Here is a 19,622-nt window from a genome sequence, read left to right as displayed (position 1 = left end):
TTTTTTTTTTTTTTTGAGCCGTCCTCTCGGCCCTCCTCCCCTGAGCCCCGTCCAGAGCCAAACCCCATCCGCAAATCCCGTGCTTCCCCAGGGTTCCCCCCACCTCTCCGTCCGCTCCATCCCACACCATCCAAATGCTGCAGAGTCATGGCACCCCAGAGGCCGCGCCGGGCTCCCCCAGCCCCGCCACGAGCCAGACACCCCCTCCCTTTTGTCCGTGGAGGAGTCCTTAGGGTCAGGAGCTCCACCAGCCCGCTGCCAGCCTGCTTATTCCCAAAGGGCTCCCGCACAGATGAAGTTTCAGCGAGGAGCGCGCCCAGGCCCCCCGCATCTCCCCCGCCACAGTCCCTGCAGGCTACAGATAGGAGCTACACCCATGCTCCTTACAGCCAGCCAACAAAAAGCAGGCATGCCCGGGGGGGACAGCTGGATTTATTTCCAAGGGGCGATATCCGCCTTCCCCGCAGCCCTGTGTGCGGTACCTGCCCCGAGCTGGGACCGGCAGCGCCGTGTGGAGCCGCTCGCTGGCTGCAGGGAGGAGCTGTCGGCGCTCCCCCGAAATCCTCCAGCGCCGGGGATGGGTTGGGTTGCTGCCTGCCCTCCTCTCATCTCCTCTCCCCCGCGCCCCCAGCCCCCCCAGCGCCGCTCTCTGCAGGGAATCCCGCGCCGGTTTCGGACGGATGCGCTCGCTGGGTTTTGGTTTTGCCTGGAGTGGCTCTCCAATGGACAGATAACTTAATAGGGATTTTCTTCGGCTGCTGATAATTCGGTGCTCTCCTGGTCTCCAGTGCTTTGGGCTGGTGTTGTGGGTGGATTTCATTTCTTTCATGTATGCAGTCAAATAATTTGAGCTTTTTGCTCGACAGTGAAGCGTGTTTTTTGCTTTAATGCCATTCTGCTGCTTTCCCCAAATGCTCCCGGGTTGGTGTGCTGCGTGCTTTCTCCTGTTTGTGCAGCAACCTGATACCATCCGTCCCGTGCCCGTTCTCCCGCACACTGTGGGACCGTCCCATGGTGGAGGGGCCGAGCAGAAATACCCCGTCCAGGGGCAGTGTGGGTGGGGGCACCTCTGGGCTGCTTCAGGAGCAACGGAGGTCCCACAGCCAGAGCTGGAGGAGACGTGCTCCGGAGCACAGAGGGCAGCGGTGGGGAGAAGAGCATACCCCCAACAGGGCTGGGGCTGCTCCTCAGAGAGCGAAAAAAATATACATCAAAAATAAAAATAATAACCCCCCCACAGCAACCAGGTGGAGCGGCTCCTTTTGGCTTATGCATCCCGAGCTGGCTTGGGTATTTTCTGCACATCTATAGCGAAAACATAATTACCGCGTGGTTATTATTTTCTCTCCCGAGGAACTTTCCCTTGCCCTCCTCCAGGCCTCTCATCAGAACAGGCCTAATCAGATTTGGGTGGCTTGAGAGCTGTGACTGCGTGCTGAGAAGGGGGCATCTGCCTTAGGTGGTGGCCAGAGCAGATGGTGGTCTTCTCAAAGAATGCACTGGGAATAGGAGCAGCAGTGCGGACGGATGTCTGGCACGGAGGCTGTTCGGATTTCTTTTTCCCAGATGAACGTCCCGAAGCTGCCGGGCGTTTAACGCACACAATTAAAGCAGCCCCGCACGGCTGAAGGCGCGAGGTGCGGCGGTGTGGGACACGGCTGCCAGACAGCTCAGCTCGGGCTGGGCACTGCCTGCAGGTCTGGGCACTGAGGCTGTGCTGGGGAGGGCAGCTTTGTGTGTGCGCTGCTGCAGCACGAACAATGGCTGTCCCAAAGTGCCCAAGGCTGCCGTTCCCTCTCTGCGTGCCGAGCGTTGAGGTGCAGTGCACCCCGTTATCTGCTTGCCTGATGCTCAGTGGGGGCTCCCCTCGTCCCAGCTTTTATGAGAACCCAGAAAATCAGCTCATGACGAGGTGCTAAGATGCACTTCCTTAGAATCTCATGTCCCTCCTGTCCGAAGCATTTAGCATCACTCAGGCAGCGCGAGGAGGGGCAGGAAGCCCTTCAGCGGCAGCAGAGCTCAGCGTGCAGGGCCAACCCCAGACCCCAGCCCGGCTGTGGGAGGGGTCATGCCCTCTCTCCATCAATGCTGCCCTTCCCGTGCGGTGCGAGCTCGTTGCGGCTCTGGCCTCGTGGGGAGCCCTGTGCTGGCATGGCAGCCTGCGGTGCAGGCTGGGGGCGAGCAGGGCTGTGGGGAGAGGCGTGGGGAAGCCTCCCATTGGGCTGACCCATGGGGTAATCTGCAGAGCTCGAGGATTGGGTAGGCTCTGCAGCACTGCCTACAATTTGATGTTGCTTTCCTGCTCGCTCTCTGTCCCCTGCAGAGCTGGCACGAGGTTCTGGAGTTCTTTTAGGCATTAATAAAAGGCTGATGACATTTGTGAGGGTGGGTTGCTATTGTTGTACCAGCGTGGTTCACCTATGCTGGCTCCCCCAGAACCAGATGTTGGGAATCGTTTCATAATGGCACCCAGTGAAATCCATCCACAGAGAGGTACTGTAGCAGAGCGCTGTAGAGAACAGAATGAGACCAAAAAGCAAAATGGATGCCGGCCTTTCACTGGCAGCAGGAACAGCATCACATGGGACACCGGCTCACCCACCATGCAGCACATCCCCAAGTACATTTTAGTTCCCAGAGACAGGGATGCTGTGCTGCCGGAGCGTGTGAAAGCCGTGATGCTGAAAGCCGCAGCGCTCGGCCTCGGGACAGCACAGCACAGTGTCAGAAAGCTCAAGCTGAGGAGCTGGGCATGCTAGAAAGATGCTGCTCCAGCATTTAATAGAGGCTACATTTTTCCTGGTGCAAGTACACTTCAGTGCCCATATTCAGTGCCCCCCAAAGCTGCACGGCTATGACCTCCAAGAACATCAGCCAACAGAAGGTTTTCACTATTGTGAATAACCACTTAGACCTTCTGTGGACTTTGCATGATTAAAAAAAAAAAAAGAAAAAAAAAATAGGACTGTTCAGAAGAGCCTCAGACAAGGCAAATGGCCTCAGGGCATTATCTGAGAAATCGTCTCTTACTTCTGTGGCACAGCCTTACTTAGAGCACGCAGAGCCTTCACCTGCTGTGACAGAGCCCCCCTGTGCAGGGCAGTGCTGGCTTTCCAGGGAGCTCTGCTGATGGCAGGCTGACATTCAGATGTACCCTTAGGAGAGTGGTGCAGTGCTGCTGGGTGCGTGGTCCTATAACTGAACCCAGAGCAAGTCTCCTACCTCAGTATCTCTTCCAGCTGGAAGCAGATTTTGCCTCCAAAGACTGCTGGTGCTGAGGGTGATGCTGCTGACGGTCCTGCATCCCCTGCTCCTCCCAGCCCCGGCCTCTCCCGAATGAGCAGTTCCTAAAAGAATAATCTCTCTCCATCCCCTGTGCTGTACATCCCCCGTGATTCCAGACGCACTGTGGCATTGCTGAGCTGAGAGGAGCTGAGCTCCAGGAGGATCCCTGGTATTTTCTCAATGAACCACTTGTATCACTGAATGCTATCCCCTGCCATTGGTAGAGGGGGAAAAAGGAAAGAAATGAAATACAGTTCTGTAAGACCTTGTTAAAAATGGTGCTTAAATGGAAGGGAAGAGAAGCCAGGCCCAGTGAGGTGCTGATGGGGCTCCTCAGGTTATATCCCAGCCCTGCAAATGGCAGAGGCATGCTGGCACTTGGGGCCCTGCATTAATGGGGAGCTCAGCACTGATGGCAGCAGAAAGATACAACACGTGAGCAGTGTATGAGCCCTGTGGACAGAACAAATAGCGAGGAAAGCACGAAGAGCATCACGGGGGCATCCATTCCCCCGGCTCTACAACCTTGTCTGCGCTGCTGGGACAGAGCAGTACGTATTTGTTTATCTTCCTTCATAGCAAATCAGCAGTGACCTTCCCCTAATCTCATATTAGCTGTGCCCACCTCTGGACAACGGCACCAAGATGGGCCAAGGTCACGGCTGAGTTTTGGCGTCTTGTCTAATTAGCTGATGGTGGCTGGGAGGTACCTGTTGGCCAGAACTGCTGCCTTTGTTGGAGTGCTGCTGACTTCCACTTTTATGGCCAGTGCCAAAGAGGAGCAATTCATTTGAGAAGAAAAGGCTGCAGAATGTGTGTGCATGTACATGGGAGCAGGCAGTAATAGCCGAGGATGGAGCAGTGGTTTCTGTCCTGCATGTGCTGGATTAAGGCACAGCATTAAGTTAGGAGGGGCTGGTTACATCGTACCAGAGTGGCACAGGGCCTGTCACAGAGTGACAACTGGGAAACAGAGATGCTGTGTAAATGTTTCCCTCTGCCCTTGTTCTGTTTTGGCTTGCCAGCCCAGGATATGATTCCTTTTTTACCCTTGAACCCATTCCTTGCTGTGAGGAGGGTTACAATGGGAAAGATGGGGGAGGTCGGGCTCATGGGCTGTGTTGGGGTGTTCTGTTTGCTAAATGCAGTGACAGATCTGTGCTGTGGCAGTCTCTGGGTGAAAGAATAAATTCCAACTAACAGCCACTAACCAAAAGAGGAAAAAAAAAACAACCCCAAAACCATAGGGTCTCCTGGCTTGTCTTGCATTTGAATGATGAGTGATCTAAAAGCAAACTCTGGGTCATCTGCTCATCTGGGACACGTGGGCTCTTCTGGGTTTTGGTGCTGAGTGCTGGTGCCCATTTGCAACAAGGTGTTCGGGGAGGGTGGTCTGCCAGCACCCTGTCAGGGCAGCTGGCCCCTGGCTCAGCCGTGCCATGCCTGTTCCCAGTTGGGGTGCTGGCAGCTCGGTGCCACAGCAAGAGGAGATCTGCCTGCCCCAGCTCACCTGCACCAGGCACTGTGATCCAGCAGAAAGCCCTTGAGCTGGTGACAAAGGTCTGGATGTGGGCTGGAAAGTACAGTCCTGTCTCTTAGCAACTGGCTCCTACCTCTGAGCTCTGGAGCTGTGTGTGGGACAGAGAGCATCAGTCATGCTCCTGCGGCAGCAGCAGCGCACCGAGCAGGGGATGGGGGACCCGGCCTGCTCCCGCTGCAGCCGAGACGCTTAGAGAAGCGCAGGCGTTCCTAACACAAGCAGTCATCTGTGAGTCCTAATCAAAGCTTCGGTTTAATTGCTTTCCTCGTGCCCTGTCTCTGCAAGACGAGCGGCTCGCCCATTGGCTGCCTGCGGAGGCTGCTCCGTGCTGTCCTGCCTCTTGGTCGCGGGGTGGGGACCGGGCTGGCAGGAAGAGGAGGACACAGCCCGTGTATTTCTAGAAAAAGGAGGTGGCACAGGGTCCTTCCCCATCGCACCGCGCTTGGGAATCCCCTGTCCCTCTCAGGGACGTTCGCATTGCTATTTTCTGTCTCAGTGCTTGGTTCTGTTATTTCACCCTCGTGTTTTCCCCTCCTAACCAAAAGCATCTCCTCACCAGTGAGCATTTCTCAGAGGCTTCCTTGCAAAACACTGTTTCATAAACATTTTCACAAATCCTCTGCTTTGTCCTCCTAATTAACCATCCAATTGGCCCCCAATGGAGCCTTCACCTCTCCTGTGAAGATCCCGCTTGCACAGATTATAACCTGTCAGCTGCCAATTTATTCCTCACGCAGAGGGCAGGTTGTATTAATTGTCTGCCTCCCCTGCCCCACTTGGTTTGCCCTCCCTTTCTCCTCCCCAGCAGCATCCCTGCTGCAAGACAGAGGCTCGCAGGCAGCTGAGGGAGCCCAGCTGTGACACCGTGTGGGTTTACCCATGTGCCCAACCCGCAGTGCTGTGGCTGATGGACCAGATGTGGTGGGATGCTGCCTTTCCGCATCTAACCCAGGAGAGGGGCCCTGTGCATGGCTTTGCCATCGCAGAGCAGTTAGCACTGAACAGCACGCTCAACTTTGGCTTCTCTTGTGTGTAGTTTTAGCTGAGAGCTCAAAAAAAAATTCATTGGGTTGGCCCGGGTTACTTGGGAATTCCTGGAGGAGCTGGGACCTGCTGTGTGTGGCTGTGGTGAAAAGAAGGCACATTCTGAGGGGGTTTTCCCGAGTGCAGACATTGAGCACAGTTCAGTCACCTCCTTTCTCTCCCAGCCCCTGTGCAGGACAGCCCCCCTCTCAGGTCCCCAAGTAAATAAGTGTGGGGACAATGGCAGGAGCCCACTGTCACCTCGGGTGGGTGCTGTGTGTTTTGCTTGGTTCAGGGTCACAAAAGGGGGTGATGGAATCCAGTGTAATTGCTGTGGCTTGGCACTGCTTTTGGGGTAAAGACAGAAGAAAGGCAGCAATACAGTATACTTAGGTCCTCGGTGCCCTTGTCTGGCGAGGAGGCTTGGATCTGGGAAGGGGGCTGAGCCCCCCCACAGCTGCCAAGCTGTCAGCATGTTCTCACGGTGGCCCATGTCCTCTGCATCACCAGGGAACAATGAGCTGACACCGGGACACCATCATCCGGGGCTCGGCCCCAGCCCGGCCTGACCTTGATTTTCTGTAGCATCATTTGTAACTCGCTTTACATAATTTTGCTTGCCCTGACGAGCACTGCTGCACTCTGCCTCCTCCCACGGAGTTCCATTTTGACATGGCCATGTCCTCACGCAGGTACGAGGACGTTGCGTGGCTGCCCCGGCACTGCTGGGTCTGTTCCCAGACAGAACAAGGGGCGACCTTGCAGTGAAGGGTGACCCTGCCTGTCCCCCTCCATCTGAAAGGTTTTGCTTTGGTAATGATCTTTGTTAGATTCCTGCCTCAGTGCTGGGAAGGTTGTTTGCAACAATGAGCTGCTGTAGGGAGGAGATGGCTCTAAGCATGTTCGTAGTGCTGCGATGTATTTCAATATTATCTCAATATTCCATATGTAATTTTCAGTGTATAGCTGTAGATTTGTTTCAGAATGCTACTTAATGTGCTCTTCAGTATGTTCTTTTAACTACAAATGCAGTTTCTTCCCAACCCCCAGCACACCTCCCCAGACCACCTAAAACAGACCCAAATGACATTAAGTCATTGTTACCCGTTACAGATGGATATATATAAAACAAGTCCCAAACTCACGTAAACTCAATTCAAAACAGTCAAAACCACTGCAGCGTGACAGCAGCCACCGGAGCGCAGTGTCGGTGACACCTGTGCAGGGCGTTGTGTCACGGGGCTGCACCATTCCTCACCCAGCCCGATGGAAGTGCAGCCCTGCCCTGCCCTGGGCACCCCTTGCTTTGTTCCCTCGAGGCTGACGGCTGTCTCACCCCATTTCCCCACTGCAGGCTGCACCAGGCCATGCTGAGCTGTGCCAGGCTGCACCAGGCCATGGGGCTGCAGGGCCCAGTAGGGTTGTCCCCTCCCCCCACACTTGGTGCATCATTTCAGGTTTCCAGATTTGAGGCCACAGCTCCACTGCCCCGTGCCCAGCAAAGCATCCTCTGCTCCCTTGCACCCGCCGTGCCCCACCAGCATCGCCTTGGCACCCACACACCCCGCAGCCCACCTGGGCCCTCCCCGCCGCCATTTCCAGGCTCGCCCCTCCCAGACAGCTGCGTTTTCATGCAGAGCCCTGGGAGCCAGCAGAGAAATAAGCTGAGGTCAGAGCAAAGGGCTCAGAGAGACGGCTCAGCTGCGGCTGCTGGAGGAGCAGCTCGCTCTGTGAGGCCGCTGTCCCCAGTGAAAGGCACACACCTCAGCTTTGTTTGCCGTCTAAAAATAATGCGCCTGGCTCCCCCTCACAAGGAAGTATTTACCTTGGGGAAAAAAAAAAAGTATTGTGTGCCGTGCCGCTTAGAGGAACAATGCAGGGCAGCAGAGCTAGGCTGGCAGCGGGCACTGGGCATGCTGCTCCACAGGGCTCGGCCAGGGGCAGCACAGAGCCTGGGGAGCACCCCTCCATCTGCCTTGGGGTTCTTCCACAGGAATTGCCTCTCTGAGCGAGGATCCACTGGGCTGGGGCTGGTTGTGCTGCAGGGAGGGGCTGCTTCACGTCTGCTTGGTGCAGCGTGCCATGCAGATAGGTAACATAGAGAAACATCACCGACAGTTTAGCTACCGCTTGTCGTCCGTTTTCCCATCAGATATGCACAGGAAAAATTGTCAGAAAAAAATCTTTCCAGGAGAAAAAAAAAAAGAGTGAAATCTTCAAGAGGAAGATTTCTCATACTCCTCCAGTGGGTTCTGTTTGTTATTAGCAGTGCAGCTGATGCTTTCCCCGGCTGAGCATTTCCCCAGGGCCTGTGCCTGAGGCATGCACCTTGCGAGGGACAGGGGGAAGAGGGAAGGGAAGCTCTAGGAAAGGAGCCCTTCCTCCTTGCAGCATTAGCCGAGGGAGCCTGCTGTGGTTTAACATATCCCCCGCAAAAGCTGCTTTCATCCTACACCTAAATACCATGAGGAGTGAACTTCCTAAAGCCCTGGAGAAACCTAAATATAGAAGCCAATCAAGGGCTGACTTCCCAGAGATGAGAACTACCAAGAACTGTTTCTTGATCAAAAGTTGTGCGAGTCCATATTGGGGTGAAGTGCTCTGCTCGGTGCTGAGGACTGCGCAGCAGTCACAGCAGTGGGCTCACAGCACCCGTGTGCACGGATGGCATGAGCTGCATCCTGCGGGGCACCGGCGGGGATTGTTCTGATGTGCAGCAGAACCTCACTCCTTGCACTTCTGTCCTCTGTAAGTGCCCGCTGCTTTTTCTTCCCTGAGAAAGGGAAAAACGAAAAGATTTCCCTAGATCAAAACACAACCGACAGGAAATTAGAAAGGCACAACACCGAGCTTGCAAATCTCCGAGCAGGTATTTGGTGGTGCTGCAGAAGGAACTGCTGCTGATGGCTGCAGATGGGAGCCCGGTCCCGACCCGCGGCGTGGCACACAGAGGGGCCGGTGTTGCCCCTGTCCTGACTGTGTGGAGGGATGAGCGTGACAGTGTCCTCAGATAGCCGTGGGAAATGAGAGCTTAATGTGCTGTGCAGTGGGAGATGCCTTGTCCGAGGGGCAGAGATGAGCACGTGGGGACCACGAGAGCAGGAAAGGGCACAGGGTCCTCTCCACAGACAGCAGCACGAGGAGCGCAGCCATTACCAGGCCGGGCTGTGCCAGGAAGTGGCTTTCAGTTCGCAGGAAGCTCGGTTCTGCTGCTATCAGGGGGAGTGCGTTATCTGCCGTTGAGCGCAGCAGATGGGGAAGCAGCTCCCTCTGCCCCGCTCCCTCTCCTGCACCCCCGTGGCCCTCGTGTGACCCCGCCGAGAACAGCCACCGCTTTCCTGGGGAGCAGCAAAGCGGGGGTGGGGGGGGGCAGGGACTGCCCCGAGCCAGGGCAGTGCCCCTCGGGGCTCCTGAGCTCCTTTGAGGCCCGTGCACCACATCCTCCGGCGGCGATGCTCTGAGCGCGGGCCCCGGGGAGCACGACCCCCCCCCCCCCCCCCCCATATCCATCCCTAAACCGAACGGGGAAGGGCTGCCGGGCTGGGCACGCGGGGCGGGCCGGCTCCGGTTTCGCGCAGGGCTGCGGGGGGATCAGGTGGCAGCTGCCACCTTCAGCCCCGCTCCCTCCGCCTGATTCGGGGGGTGCCGCCCGGTTCTGGCCCCGCCGGAGCCGCCCCCGCCAGCCGGTGCCTTCCCGCCGCGAGGCGGAGCCGCCCGGCCCGGCCCGGCCCGGGGGAGCGGATTACCGCCGGCAGCGCGCGGCCCCGCCGGTTGCCATGGCGACGCCGCTACCTGCCGCCGGGGCCTCAGCCCGGGCCGGGCGGGGGGGAGCGGGCCCTTCCTCCCCGCAGCCGCGGCAGATGGCACCGCCGGGCCGGGCCTGAGCGCTCCGGGGCGGCCCCAGCGGAGCTCCGAGAAGGAGGGGGGGGGAGAAGGGCACGGCCGCGCCCGAGCGGTTGAGCCCCGGGGCCTCGTGCGCCGAGAGGGCAGGGCGGCATGCCGAGAACAAAGGTGCGGGGAGGGGGCCCAGCTGTGTGCGGGGAGCAGAACCCCCCGGGATGGGCAGGCCGGGGTGCCGAGGCAGCGAGGAGATGTGGGGTGGCTGCTGCATGGGAGCGGGGGGGGGGGGGTAAAGCGGCTGTGAGGTGTGAAATGGGGGTGAGTGAGGCAATGGCAGCGGAGGGAAACAAAGGGGCGTAAAGAGCTGGTGGGGGAATGGGGCGAGGGGGGTTAGGGAGTGATGGGGGTGGGATGGGAGAAGGCAGAAGGGAAGGAGCGAGGCCTGCGGAGACGGGGACGGGAAGGGCTGAGAGCAGCTCAGGGCGCCGCAGGGAGCCAGGAGGTGTGAAGGGCTGCTCTGCCAGGCACCTGCTGCCCCAGCCGCAGCTCCAGGCTGACTTGTGCTCCTGAATCTTTTATGCATTTTGGGGGCAGGCAGCTTCCAGTAAAGCCCCAGCACCAGAAGGGGGCAAAAGCATCCCTTGTTCTCATCCATCTTCATCCCAACTGGTTTTTATTGCTTTTTAAACCTAATGGCTTTTAAGTCATTCTGAGATATTATGGGCTGTGACTCATCCTTGAATTCTCTTGAGCGGTGCTGGTGTAGAAGGAAGAAAGAGAGGGGCACGGGCCCTTGGAGAGGTAACACGTAGCACATGTGTCCTCTTAAATCCTGAGTCAACATTTGGTTATATTGCCACTGATGAACCTTGGTAATCCTAGAATCACCAGCTTGATACGGCTTCTGATATCCTGTGGATTTGATGCTTGCATCTCACCTGCTTCCCAGAGCTAAATAAGCATCACAGGGAGCACGGTGAGGGGATGTGGAGCCCTGAGCTGCGGGCGGTGTAAAACCAAGGAGGAAACAGACAACCACCAGCCCTGCAGGGATGAGGGTGTCTGTTGGTGGGGTGGCCCTGGAAGTAGTGGTTTCCACATACAGTTGGTTGCAACCTTAGTTTTGAGAGCTCTGCTTGTTTTGTCTGCCTGTGCTTTTTTTTTTTTTTCCCCCCGTGCAGTTTCCTTTGTGTCCCGTTTCTCTAATTATCCTCATTTCAACCCTGCTCTGAGGATTATTGGTCAGTAGGAAGGCTCCTAATGCCCGCTCCTCCTTGGCAAGGGAGTACCCGTGCCCTGGATTAAAGTGAAACTCCCTCAACAGTGACAGAAGAAATTAGATCTGTTCCTCAGAAACCCTCCCTCAGGCGACGTTCCCCGACCCCCACCACGTCAGCCCTGCGCCGTGCCCCTTGTGTTCGTTCTCAATATTCTCTTTGTTGCAGCCACCTTTATATAAGGCTCGGTCGGGGCACCCGGGGGAAGGCGGTGGTTGAGTTGTGGAGGAGAATCCCTGTGCCCATTTCTCGAGCCCCCTGCAGTCATGCTGAGCCGTGGGTGCTCTGCTCTGCAGTTGGGGAGAGGGGCTGCCCAGCAGGCTGCTTCCCAGTCCGTGGCAGTCCTCAGCAGTCCATCCCTCTGAAGGATTGGATTTTTAGATTCCCATGTCTGGAGGCTTAAGAACAGCGTTTATTTAATCTGTGGGTATGGAGAGCCCAACCACCAAAAGCGACAAATAAAAAGGTTGGGAGGTGGGATGTTCCCTTTGGATGCAGACCTCTGCCCGTTGACAGATGTGAATGCACATGAAATAGTTTGCAGGTCATGTAGATCATAGAATGGGTTGAGTTGGAAGGGACCTCAGAGCCCCCTGCCATCTCACCCTCTGCTGTGGGCTCTGCTCTCCACTGGATCGAACTGCCCTCTGCCCATCCATGGCCTTGGGCAGCTCCAGGGACGGGCAGCCACACTTGTCTGAGCCTGTGCCACTGCTTCAGTGCCCTCTGAGTAGAGAATTTCCTCTTCACATCTGACCTAAATCTCCCCTCTCTTCATTTAAAGCCATCCCCCCTTGTCCTATCTGCCTGTGCGAGGTCAGTCTCCCTTCTGTTCATAAGCTCCGTTCAAGTGCTGAAAGGCCACAGCGAGGTCTCCCCAGAGCCTTCCCCAATCTGAGCACCCCCAGCATCCTCAGTTTGTCTTCCCAGGAGAGGGGCTCAGCACTGTAAGCACAGGTCGCTGTTTGCCAGCCTGCTGTGTACAAACCGGGCTGCATCTGTGCATTTATTTCCAGAAGCAAGCCTCAAAGGGGTGCGTCGTATGTATGCATATTTGTACGCGTGTGTAACATATATCTTTATACATACACGATGCTGGCGTTCTTCATGGCGCAGGCAGAGCAGCTTCCAGAGCCCTGCCCCTGGTGCCGTGCTTTGTGCTGGGAGCGCCCGGGCAGCCCCACGCCCCATGTTCCTGCCAATGTGAGCTCGCTGTGCTCCTCGCAGCCAGCTTGGAGCAGCGCTGCTCCGCGCTTCCCACTCCCACCAGTCTGTCGCCACGCTGAGCTGCAGCCTCCTGCTCCCCAGCACATCCTGACACAAAGAGCTGTGCTGCTGCTGCCAGCGCTCAGCTGCTCCGTGTGGGCGAGGGAGGGAGGGTGCTGCGGGAAGGTCAGCGCGGGGAAGGAGGGCGATGCTGCCTCGTTCCCTCAGGGGCCGCATCCTGGCATCGCGGTGCAATCTTGTCCTGCTTATGGGTGGTGTTCAAGGGGACTGCCTTCAGCACGGGTGCCCTACGCACAGCACGCACGTTCCAGGGGTTCCCGAGGTGGTTGAGCACACTTTCAGGCCCAAAGAGCTTCCTCTGTCTATTTCCCAGCCCAGCAAAATTATGAAAATTGCATTTCTCAGTTGGCTGTGACTCCACTCTGGACCCCTTCCCTTGTTTTTATCCCTGGCCCAGTTTCCCTGGCAGCGTGAGCAGCAGAACAGCAGCAGCCGCCACTGCCCTGACCACAGCATCCTCCTCCCGGAGCTCTCACCCCCCCTCCCCGCTCCCCTGTGCCCGCAGCAGCTCGGGGCCGGCGTGCTGCAGCTCTGCCCCCTCCATCGCGTTAGCCCCGGGCCCATCTCGTCACCCCTGTCACCCACCGCTGACACTAACTCGACTTGCCTGCACTGTTGTAGGGGGCAGATGGACTGTCGGAGCCTGAGGGCATCTCTCTGAAACGCGTGGCTGTGGTGGAAGATTTCTTTGACATCATTTACTCCATGCATGTGGAGAGTTCGACGGAGCCGGGCAAAGCACCCAAACATGCCGGGCAGAAGAAAACCTACCGAGCGGTGAGACTCCCTCTGCGGGGGGACGGGCGTGGGGGGCCACTGCTGCTCAGAGGGGAGGCTGGAGGCAGCGGGGCCGCTCGCCCGCACGAGGAGGCGTGAGAAAGGGGCTGCTTAAAGGCACAGCAGCTGCGCCAGGGAGACGGGAAACGGGGCGGCAGCAGCACGGCTGCTGGAGGAGGAAAGACCGAATGAATTATACAAAGGCAACTGTACATGTCTGGGGGAAAAGGGAAAAAAAACCACAACAGAAATGCTCAGTGTTGCTGATGTGAGGGGATGTTTACCCAGACCCCCCTGCGCTGCTCTGTGCCATCTGCCTCCCCTGTGCCATCCGCTGTCCCCAGGGCCTCGGGGCGGCAGCAGCCAGGGAAGGGCCCTGGGGCTCGGCTGGAGCTCAGCCCCACACTGCACCGTGGCATTGCCCTCGGCTCCCTGCTCTGCAAAATGGAGGCAGCTCCTGAGTTGGGTCTGCTCAGGTGCTCCCCAGTGCTGAAAACCAGATCTATCCATCCTGAAACCACTCTAGTTAGGTCAGGAATAATTCAGCCTGAAGTGTGCTTCTCCAGGGAGCTCGCTGTTTCTCCTGACTCTGCACAGCCCTTCGATGCAAATATTTGGGCTCTCCTGGTAAAAGAAGATCTTGAATTCACGGTCCAAATCCGAGCTGCTCTCACAAATCCTGCAGCCGTCAGGACTGGGTCGCTTGGAGACGTGCGGCTGCCTTGCTCTGTGCTCTCCCTGGGGCTGAGCAGGGCTCGGTGCAGGGCTGGGGGCTATCATGTCCCAGTGGTCCTGCACGTGATGCTGGCAGTGCAGCCCCCACCGTGTGGGTCCCCTCTGCTGTGACTGCGCAGTGCTTTGTGCCCCGCAGACCACGCCGACCCTTCCCTGATCCCTTTGCTTCATCTCTCAGAAGCACAAAGCCGTGCCCTGGGAGCAGGCTGTGCCCTGCTCTGCACGCTCCCCTCTCACCCTCCCTCCCTCCCAGCTGAGCTCCTCCCGCAGCACTGCGTGGCACCCGGGGGCTGTGCACCGCGTGGCCGCATCCTGCCGGCCCCTCCTGCCTCCCTGCTGCCCTCCATTTGTGATTAGAGAGGCACTGGAGAGTTTGACCTTGTCCCTGACCTCCGGAGGGAGGCAATCAGAAAGGGAGTTTGGATGGGAGATAACTCATCAGGGAAGCTGTCTGCTCTGCAGAGCATCAAATCAGCTGAGAAATAACAACTGTATCACTAAAATTAGCTGAACGTTTGCAGCGGGAGCTGGGGCACTGCTGGAGCAGAGCAGGCAGGGACGCAGGCTCAGCCCTGCTCGAGGCAGAGGAGCAGCCACTGCGCCGTGTTTGCCAGCAGCAATATTCAGGCCCTTCAATGTCAGCGTTTCTGGGGGTGCTCTGAGTGCTAGAGCACGGATAAATACCTCACAGAGGCAGCAGCTGAGCCGGGCATCCCTGCAGTCACAGCAGAGCTGGATGGGGCTGCATCTAAGCAGGAGAATCCCATGAGGACCAAGCACTGCATCCTCCATTTGGCTGCTGGGACGAGGTCCCTGCCTGAACTTTCCACCCGCGCGGCATTTACGTGCGTGCCAAAGGCTGGGCTCTGCTGCCGCTCAGCGGAGGTGGACGCCTCTCTCTGCTGGGCCTCAGGGCTGTGCTGCTTCAGCCAAGCCCCCTGCCCTTCCCCATTGCGCTGCTTCCACAACGGGCTTTTTTTTTTCCCTTCTTTTTTCAAGAAAGCTTAAACGTCACCCCTTCCCGCGAGGTAGAAAAATGCTTGGAATGTTTGCGTTTTTAATTCTGTTATGAAATAAGGTGGGAGGACGATGCCTACGGGGGCTGGGATGTCCCTGCGCTGCCCCGCCGCACCGCTTGCCATTGGAAGCCCCACTTCTGCCAGGCTCACCACCCGAGGAGGGGCCCAAACAATTGGATTTCTGTCTGCTTTATGACCCCACTTGTAAGTGCCGTGACCCCTGTTGGGGTCATGGCCCCGGTTTGGGAACCGCTGTGCTGGGACAGGACCTTCAGACCAAATAGGATGGGTGATTAACTGTAGGAACCAGCCCCAAAGTAAGAGGTGGACTCCCCGCCCTCTTAATGTCTTCCAATTAAGACCAGATGTCATGCTGGAAGATGTTTCGGGCAAAGCACTGGCTGCTGGGCTGCAGGAGAACCTGGAAGAAGTCCCCTGACTTGTGCTGTACAGGTCCTGCTCCACCACCTGGTGGTCTCTTACAGGCTTATAGAAATCTTTACATTAAAATTTCATCCTTCCCTCACCAAGTAATCGAGGCTTGGTCTTTAGAGTTGCTGTGAAATTGCTGCTGATGGGGACTGCTTGGAACAGGAGGGGTCCTGACATCCAGGCATCTTCAGTGGCTGCTGAGGTCTGGATACAGTGTTCAGGTATCCAAGTTTTAAAAGCGTATCCTCACACAGCTGTAATTTCCCACGGATGTTTAGGAGACTTTATTCATTACTATTTGTAAAAAAATGTTTTCATTTCCCAAGGTAAAATATGTCACAAAAGTGCAAAGTATTATTAACAGTAATTGATTGTCATTGTGGGAAAAAGTAACCTGCCCTTTCAAAAGATTAATGTATTCTTCAAGTTAGGAGTGCAGTGGTAATTAGCAATGCAAACAGAGCTGCAGAGCCCTAACTTTCTCATTTGGTCCTTACACACCACAGCTTATTTCTGCTCAGAGCTCAAGTAGAGCAGGAAGGAGTTCCTGGGCAGGAGGGGCTGCACAGAAAGTCTGCAGATGGGGTTTGGGAGTGATGTGCTGCTGCATTACAGTGCTCAGGAGCTGTGTACGGCTGTGTTACGGGGTTTGGGCTCTGAGGGCAGTGCTCATGCTGTGTCCCAGCCCTCAGGCTCTCCCTGCCAGCACATACAACCCTTTCCTTGTTTTCTCAGATTGCAGAGACCTATGCTTTTCTCCCAAGAGAAGCTGTGACCAGGTTCCTGATGAGCTGCACAGAGTGCCAGAAGAGGATGCATTTCAACTCCAACGGACTGGAGCCCAAAGGTAAAGGCAAGCAAATTGTGCGAGCGGAGCCAGCAGTCACCCTACAGCAGACACCACTGAGAGCTGTCAGTGACTGCTTCATTCGTGAGATTTGTATCTGCCAAATGGATTTCCTAACCTGTGTATTTTCAATGTGCTTTTACAGCAAAGCCTGAGGAATTGTTTAAATTTCATGTCTGTCTCTGTTTGGGCACTGCTTTCAGCAGGGGCAGTGGGATGAGGCTGCACAACCTAGCTCTGCTTCTGAGCAGTTCCACACCACGTTCCCCTTCCCCAGTGCAACCCCACAAAGCCTGGGTCAAAAATGCTGCAGCTGTATCCGCAGTCAGCTCGTAACTGTACATGGGTGGAAGCTTAGATCTCTGAGAAAACCTGACCTAAAGTTTTTCCTTTAAACTATTAATTTGGTAACGAAAGACGCTGAGAATGTTGGAATGATTGAAGTTTCTGATAAAGAAGGAATTTGCAGTAATTAATAGATACGCACATCGCGATCCCATTTTGGATAACAGAAAGTGTTTTGGTAATCAAAGTTATATTATGCCTGTGTATACAACCAATTAGCATGGTGACTGTGGTAGTTAGCTCATTATGGTTCTTTTGTAAATGGAGCTGATCTGCAGCTCTGAGGCCTAGGAGCTGTGAGCAGAGCGTAAGATGGGACCAAGTTTTCTTCTGGGGTAGATGGTTAAAGTTGACATTTGGATGGGTTTTCTTCTGAATTACAGACTTGTTTGCCTCATCAAGTGCAAAGCTGTATATTTTAGAAGCTCCCCCAAATAACCCTCTGACATTTATTAACCCAAGCTCCATCCACACAGCACCTGCCCACCCTGCTTGCCAAAGGCCTGATCCCATTTTCAAATTAGATCGAGGGGAATTTTGGCCTTTGGTCTCTCTGGGAGTGAACCTGGCTGTTACACCAAGGAGAGCATTTGGCTTGATCCTGAGCAGGGAGCAAAGAATAGTCATGATGTTTTCCAGTTCTCTTGAAAGTAAATCCAGAAGGAAGAGAACAGACATAAAAGTCCTCCTTACCACCAGGAGTGGAAGGACAGAAGTGCCCTTCTGCTCGGAATAGTACCTAAATAGTGACTAAGTACCTGTGAAACCACATAGAGGAGATTAGATAAGATTACTTTTACTGGGGAAGAGTGTCTGGTTTCACTGCTACGTATTCCACAATTCATCTGGAGCAAATCACCTACAAAATGGTGGGGTCACAGGAAAATATGCACACACGCAGACTGACAGATGTACGTAACGTTTAACTTAGTAAGAAGAAAAGAATGGAGTCATTCCTGTCTATTTCTACTTGTCCATTAAGCAAATCTCTACACCCTTCCTTTGTGATCAGAAAAATCCCTAATTAAACATACCTGACATTGAACCCTGCAGGGCCCTCACGTAATTCAGAAAAGAAAATTGTCTTGCTCCTGGGAAGCTCTGAACAACATTGGACTTCACTGTGGCATTTTCACACTGTTATTAAATTAGGAGTAATTCTAGTGGAATTATACAAGCCTGGAATTAGTATCCAAACCATTTCACTTCAGTTCTGCTTGTTTCATCTGTATTTCCAGCACTTGGGGCGTGTGATACAATAACTTCTAAAGAGGAGCTAAATTATTCCAATAGCCCTTTTTGTGACATAAGGCATGAGGGTTACACCTGTGGAGTTCCCCAGCCTATTTAAAACGAAGCTTTTCTTTATTTTCAGTGAGCTTAAAAAAAAAACAAAATGATTTGGTTTCAGGCTCTCACCTGCTGCAGCTGTCCAAATCCACGGGACATTTGTAGCTGCTGATGGGGTAGTTCCAGGTTTCAGGACAGTTTCAGGCAGGGCTGAGCACTGAGGACCTCCTCCTTCCTCCTGCTCCTGTCTGAGGATGCACAGCTGTTTCCCTGGAGCCACATTCACTGCACGAGCACTGAGCAAAGCAGATTTTGTTCCTGGGAGCTCTTTCCTTGCTCTGGGATTTTAGCATCTCTTCATCACAAGCTGACATCCTTGCACAGTAGAAAAATGGCTTATTTTGTTTGCTTAATGTATACAGAGGAATGCTTGTAATTAATCTGCAGGTCAAAGCATGGTGGAGAGCAGTGATACATAGCCACAGAAAGCAGGCGAGAATTAGTTTACAAGATTCCTAAGTTTACAATAGTCCTAAAAGCTGTGCAGCTCTGCGTGTGTGCAAGCCAATGACCCGAGTCGCCGTGGGCAGCCTTCCTGCACCCAGACACCAGAATGCTGCAGGTGCCCAGGACCTGGAGAGCAAACTCTGCATTTCCGTGGATCTTAACTAGGCTCTTGCAAAAGCTGTGTAATATTTAAGTCAGCTACAGACAATATGCTTTTGAGTCAGGTCATTTCTTAATCAGGCACAGTAGATCTGATATTTCCAGAGGTGTGAGGCGTCTTCAGGTCCGCTGAGTTTCACTGTGCTTTTGTGATATTCAGCATTTCTGAAAAGCAGCCCCATTACGGCTGCGTGATGGATTTTCTAAGGTGCTGTAAAACATTTTGTGAAGGCCGTTTGTAAAAGGGGCTGTGTCAAAGGTGCCTGTGAAACTGGTGACCCCAGAAAATGCAAGGCAGGCAGTGAGGTTCAGAGATGGGGAAGGAAACCTCCCACCACCAGTTCACCTTCAGCTCCTGCAGGCAGCCACACAGCCCTTGGGCTGTGCTGGGAAACTGGGCTTGTTCTCTGGCACTGGCATGTCATGAAGGCACTGAGATTTTCCTTTTAGCAGCAGCTTTTCCTGTGGGAAATGGCAACTTTCCTCTTGAACATACACGTGCATGAGCGTGTAAATGTAGTGACAGAAGAAATAACTGCAGGGGTCTCTAAGTCCTGCATGCAGAGCTTCACAGTGATGACTGCAGAGCTGAGAAATATTTGTGAACTCGAAAATGTCACTGAGGGTTTGCTTTACTGGGAGTTGTCTAGGCTGGCTGGAAAGGGGATCTGCAGGAGCAGTCTGAATCCAGAGTGATCTCTGGAGCTCAGTGTGATGCATGCAGAGGAACCAACAGGAGCAATTTAAATTAAAGATCTTTAAAATTAAGTTTGTGTCTTAATGAGGGTGTTAAAAATAATCTTCATCACCAGATAGAGATACTTAATAAGTTGCCTTAATGGTAACTCCGACCTGAGGGAATCCCAGCAAAACTGACGAGACTTTGCAATGCCAAAACAAACTGGAAATATGTTCTTGATCACCCTCTGCACAAATCCCATTTGCATGGAAGTGCTTCTGAGACCTTCAGCAAGGCTGGCTTTCTTCCTCTGCTAAGTTTTAGTTTGGTAGGCTGAAAAATTACACATTGTGTGTAGTCTTTTCACAGGTGACAGCAGTGCTTTTTTTTTTTTTCCTGCAAAACAACATCTGTTCTGTAATTATCCTCATGGTGAGGTTGTGTTCGTGTAGGAGCCCCAGCTCAGTGGGCACCAGCTCCAGTTAGGGATTTTAAGAGCTTCTAAATACGTATGTTTGATAATGATGACAACCCGTGACTGGTTTGTGCTGCCACATCCCTGTATCTGAACCAAGTTTTT

General features: G+C 54.6%; 1 protein-coding gene across 1 annotated transcript in view; it reads left to right on the top strand.

Annotated features, from left to right (window-relative positions):
• Positions 1 to 19,622, top strand: part of NOL4L (nucleolar protein 4 like) — a 45,686-nt gene that overhangs the window by 1,864 nt on the left and 24,200 nt on the right. Inside the window, exons 2-3 of the mRNA XM_065754060.1 lie at positions 12,874 to 13,029; positions 15,951 to 16,062. Of these exons, the coding sequence (XP_065610132.1) occupies positions 12,874 to 13,029; positions 15,951 to 16,062 (268 nt within the window). The remainder of the gene's footprint in view (positions 1 to 12,873; positions 13,030 to 15,950; positions 16,063 to 19,622) is intronic.

The sequence above is a fragment of the Cyrtonyx montezumae genome, unplaced genomic scaffold, assembly GCF_038088225.1.
Source record: "Cyrtonyx montezumae isolate F1298 unplaced genomic scaffold, pur_monq_1.0 scaffold_9, whole genome shotgun sequence".
Lineage (NCBI taxonomy): Eukaryota > Metazoa > Chordata > Aves > Galliformes > Odontophoridae > Cyrtonyx > Cyrtonyx montezumae.
The sequence above is the reverse complement of the archived record's forward strand: the minus strand, read 5'-3'. Positions and strand labels throughout refer to the sequence as shown.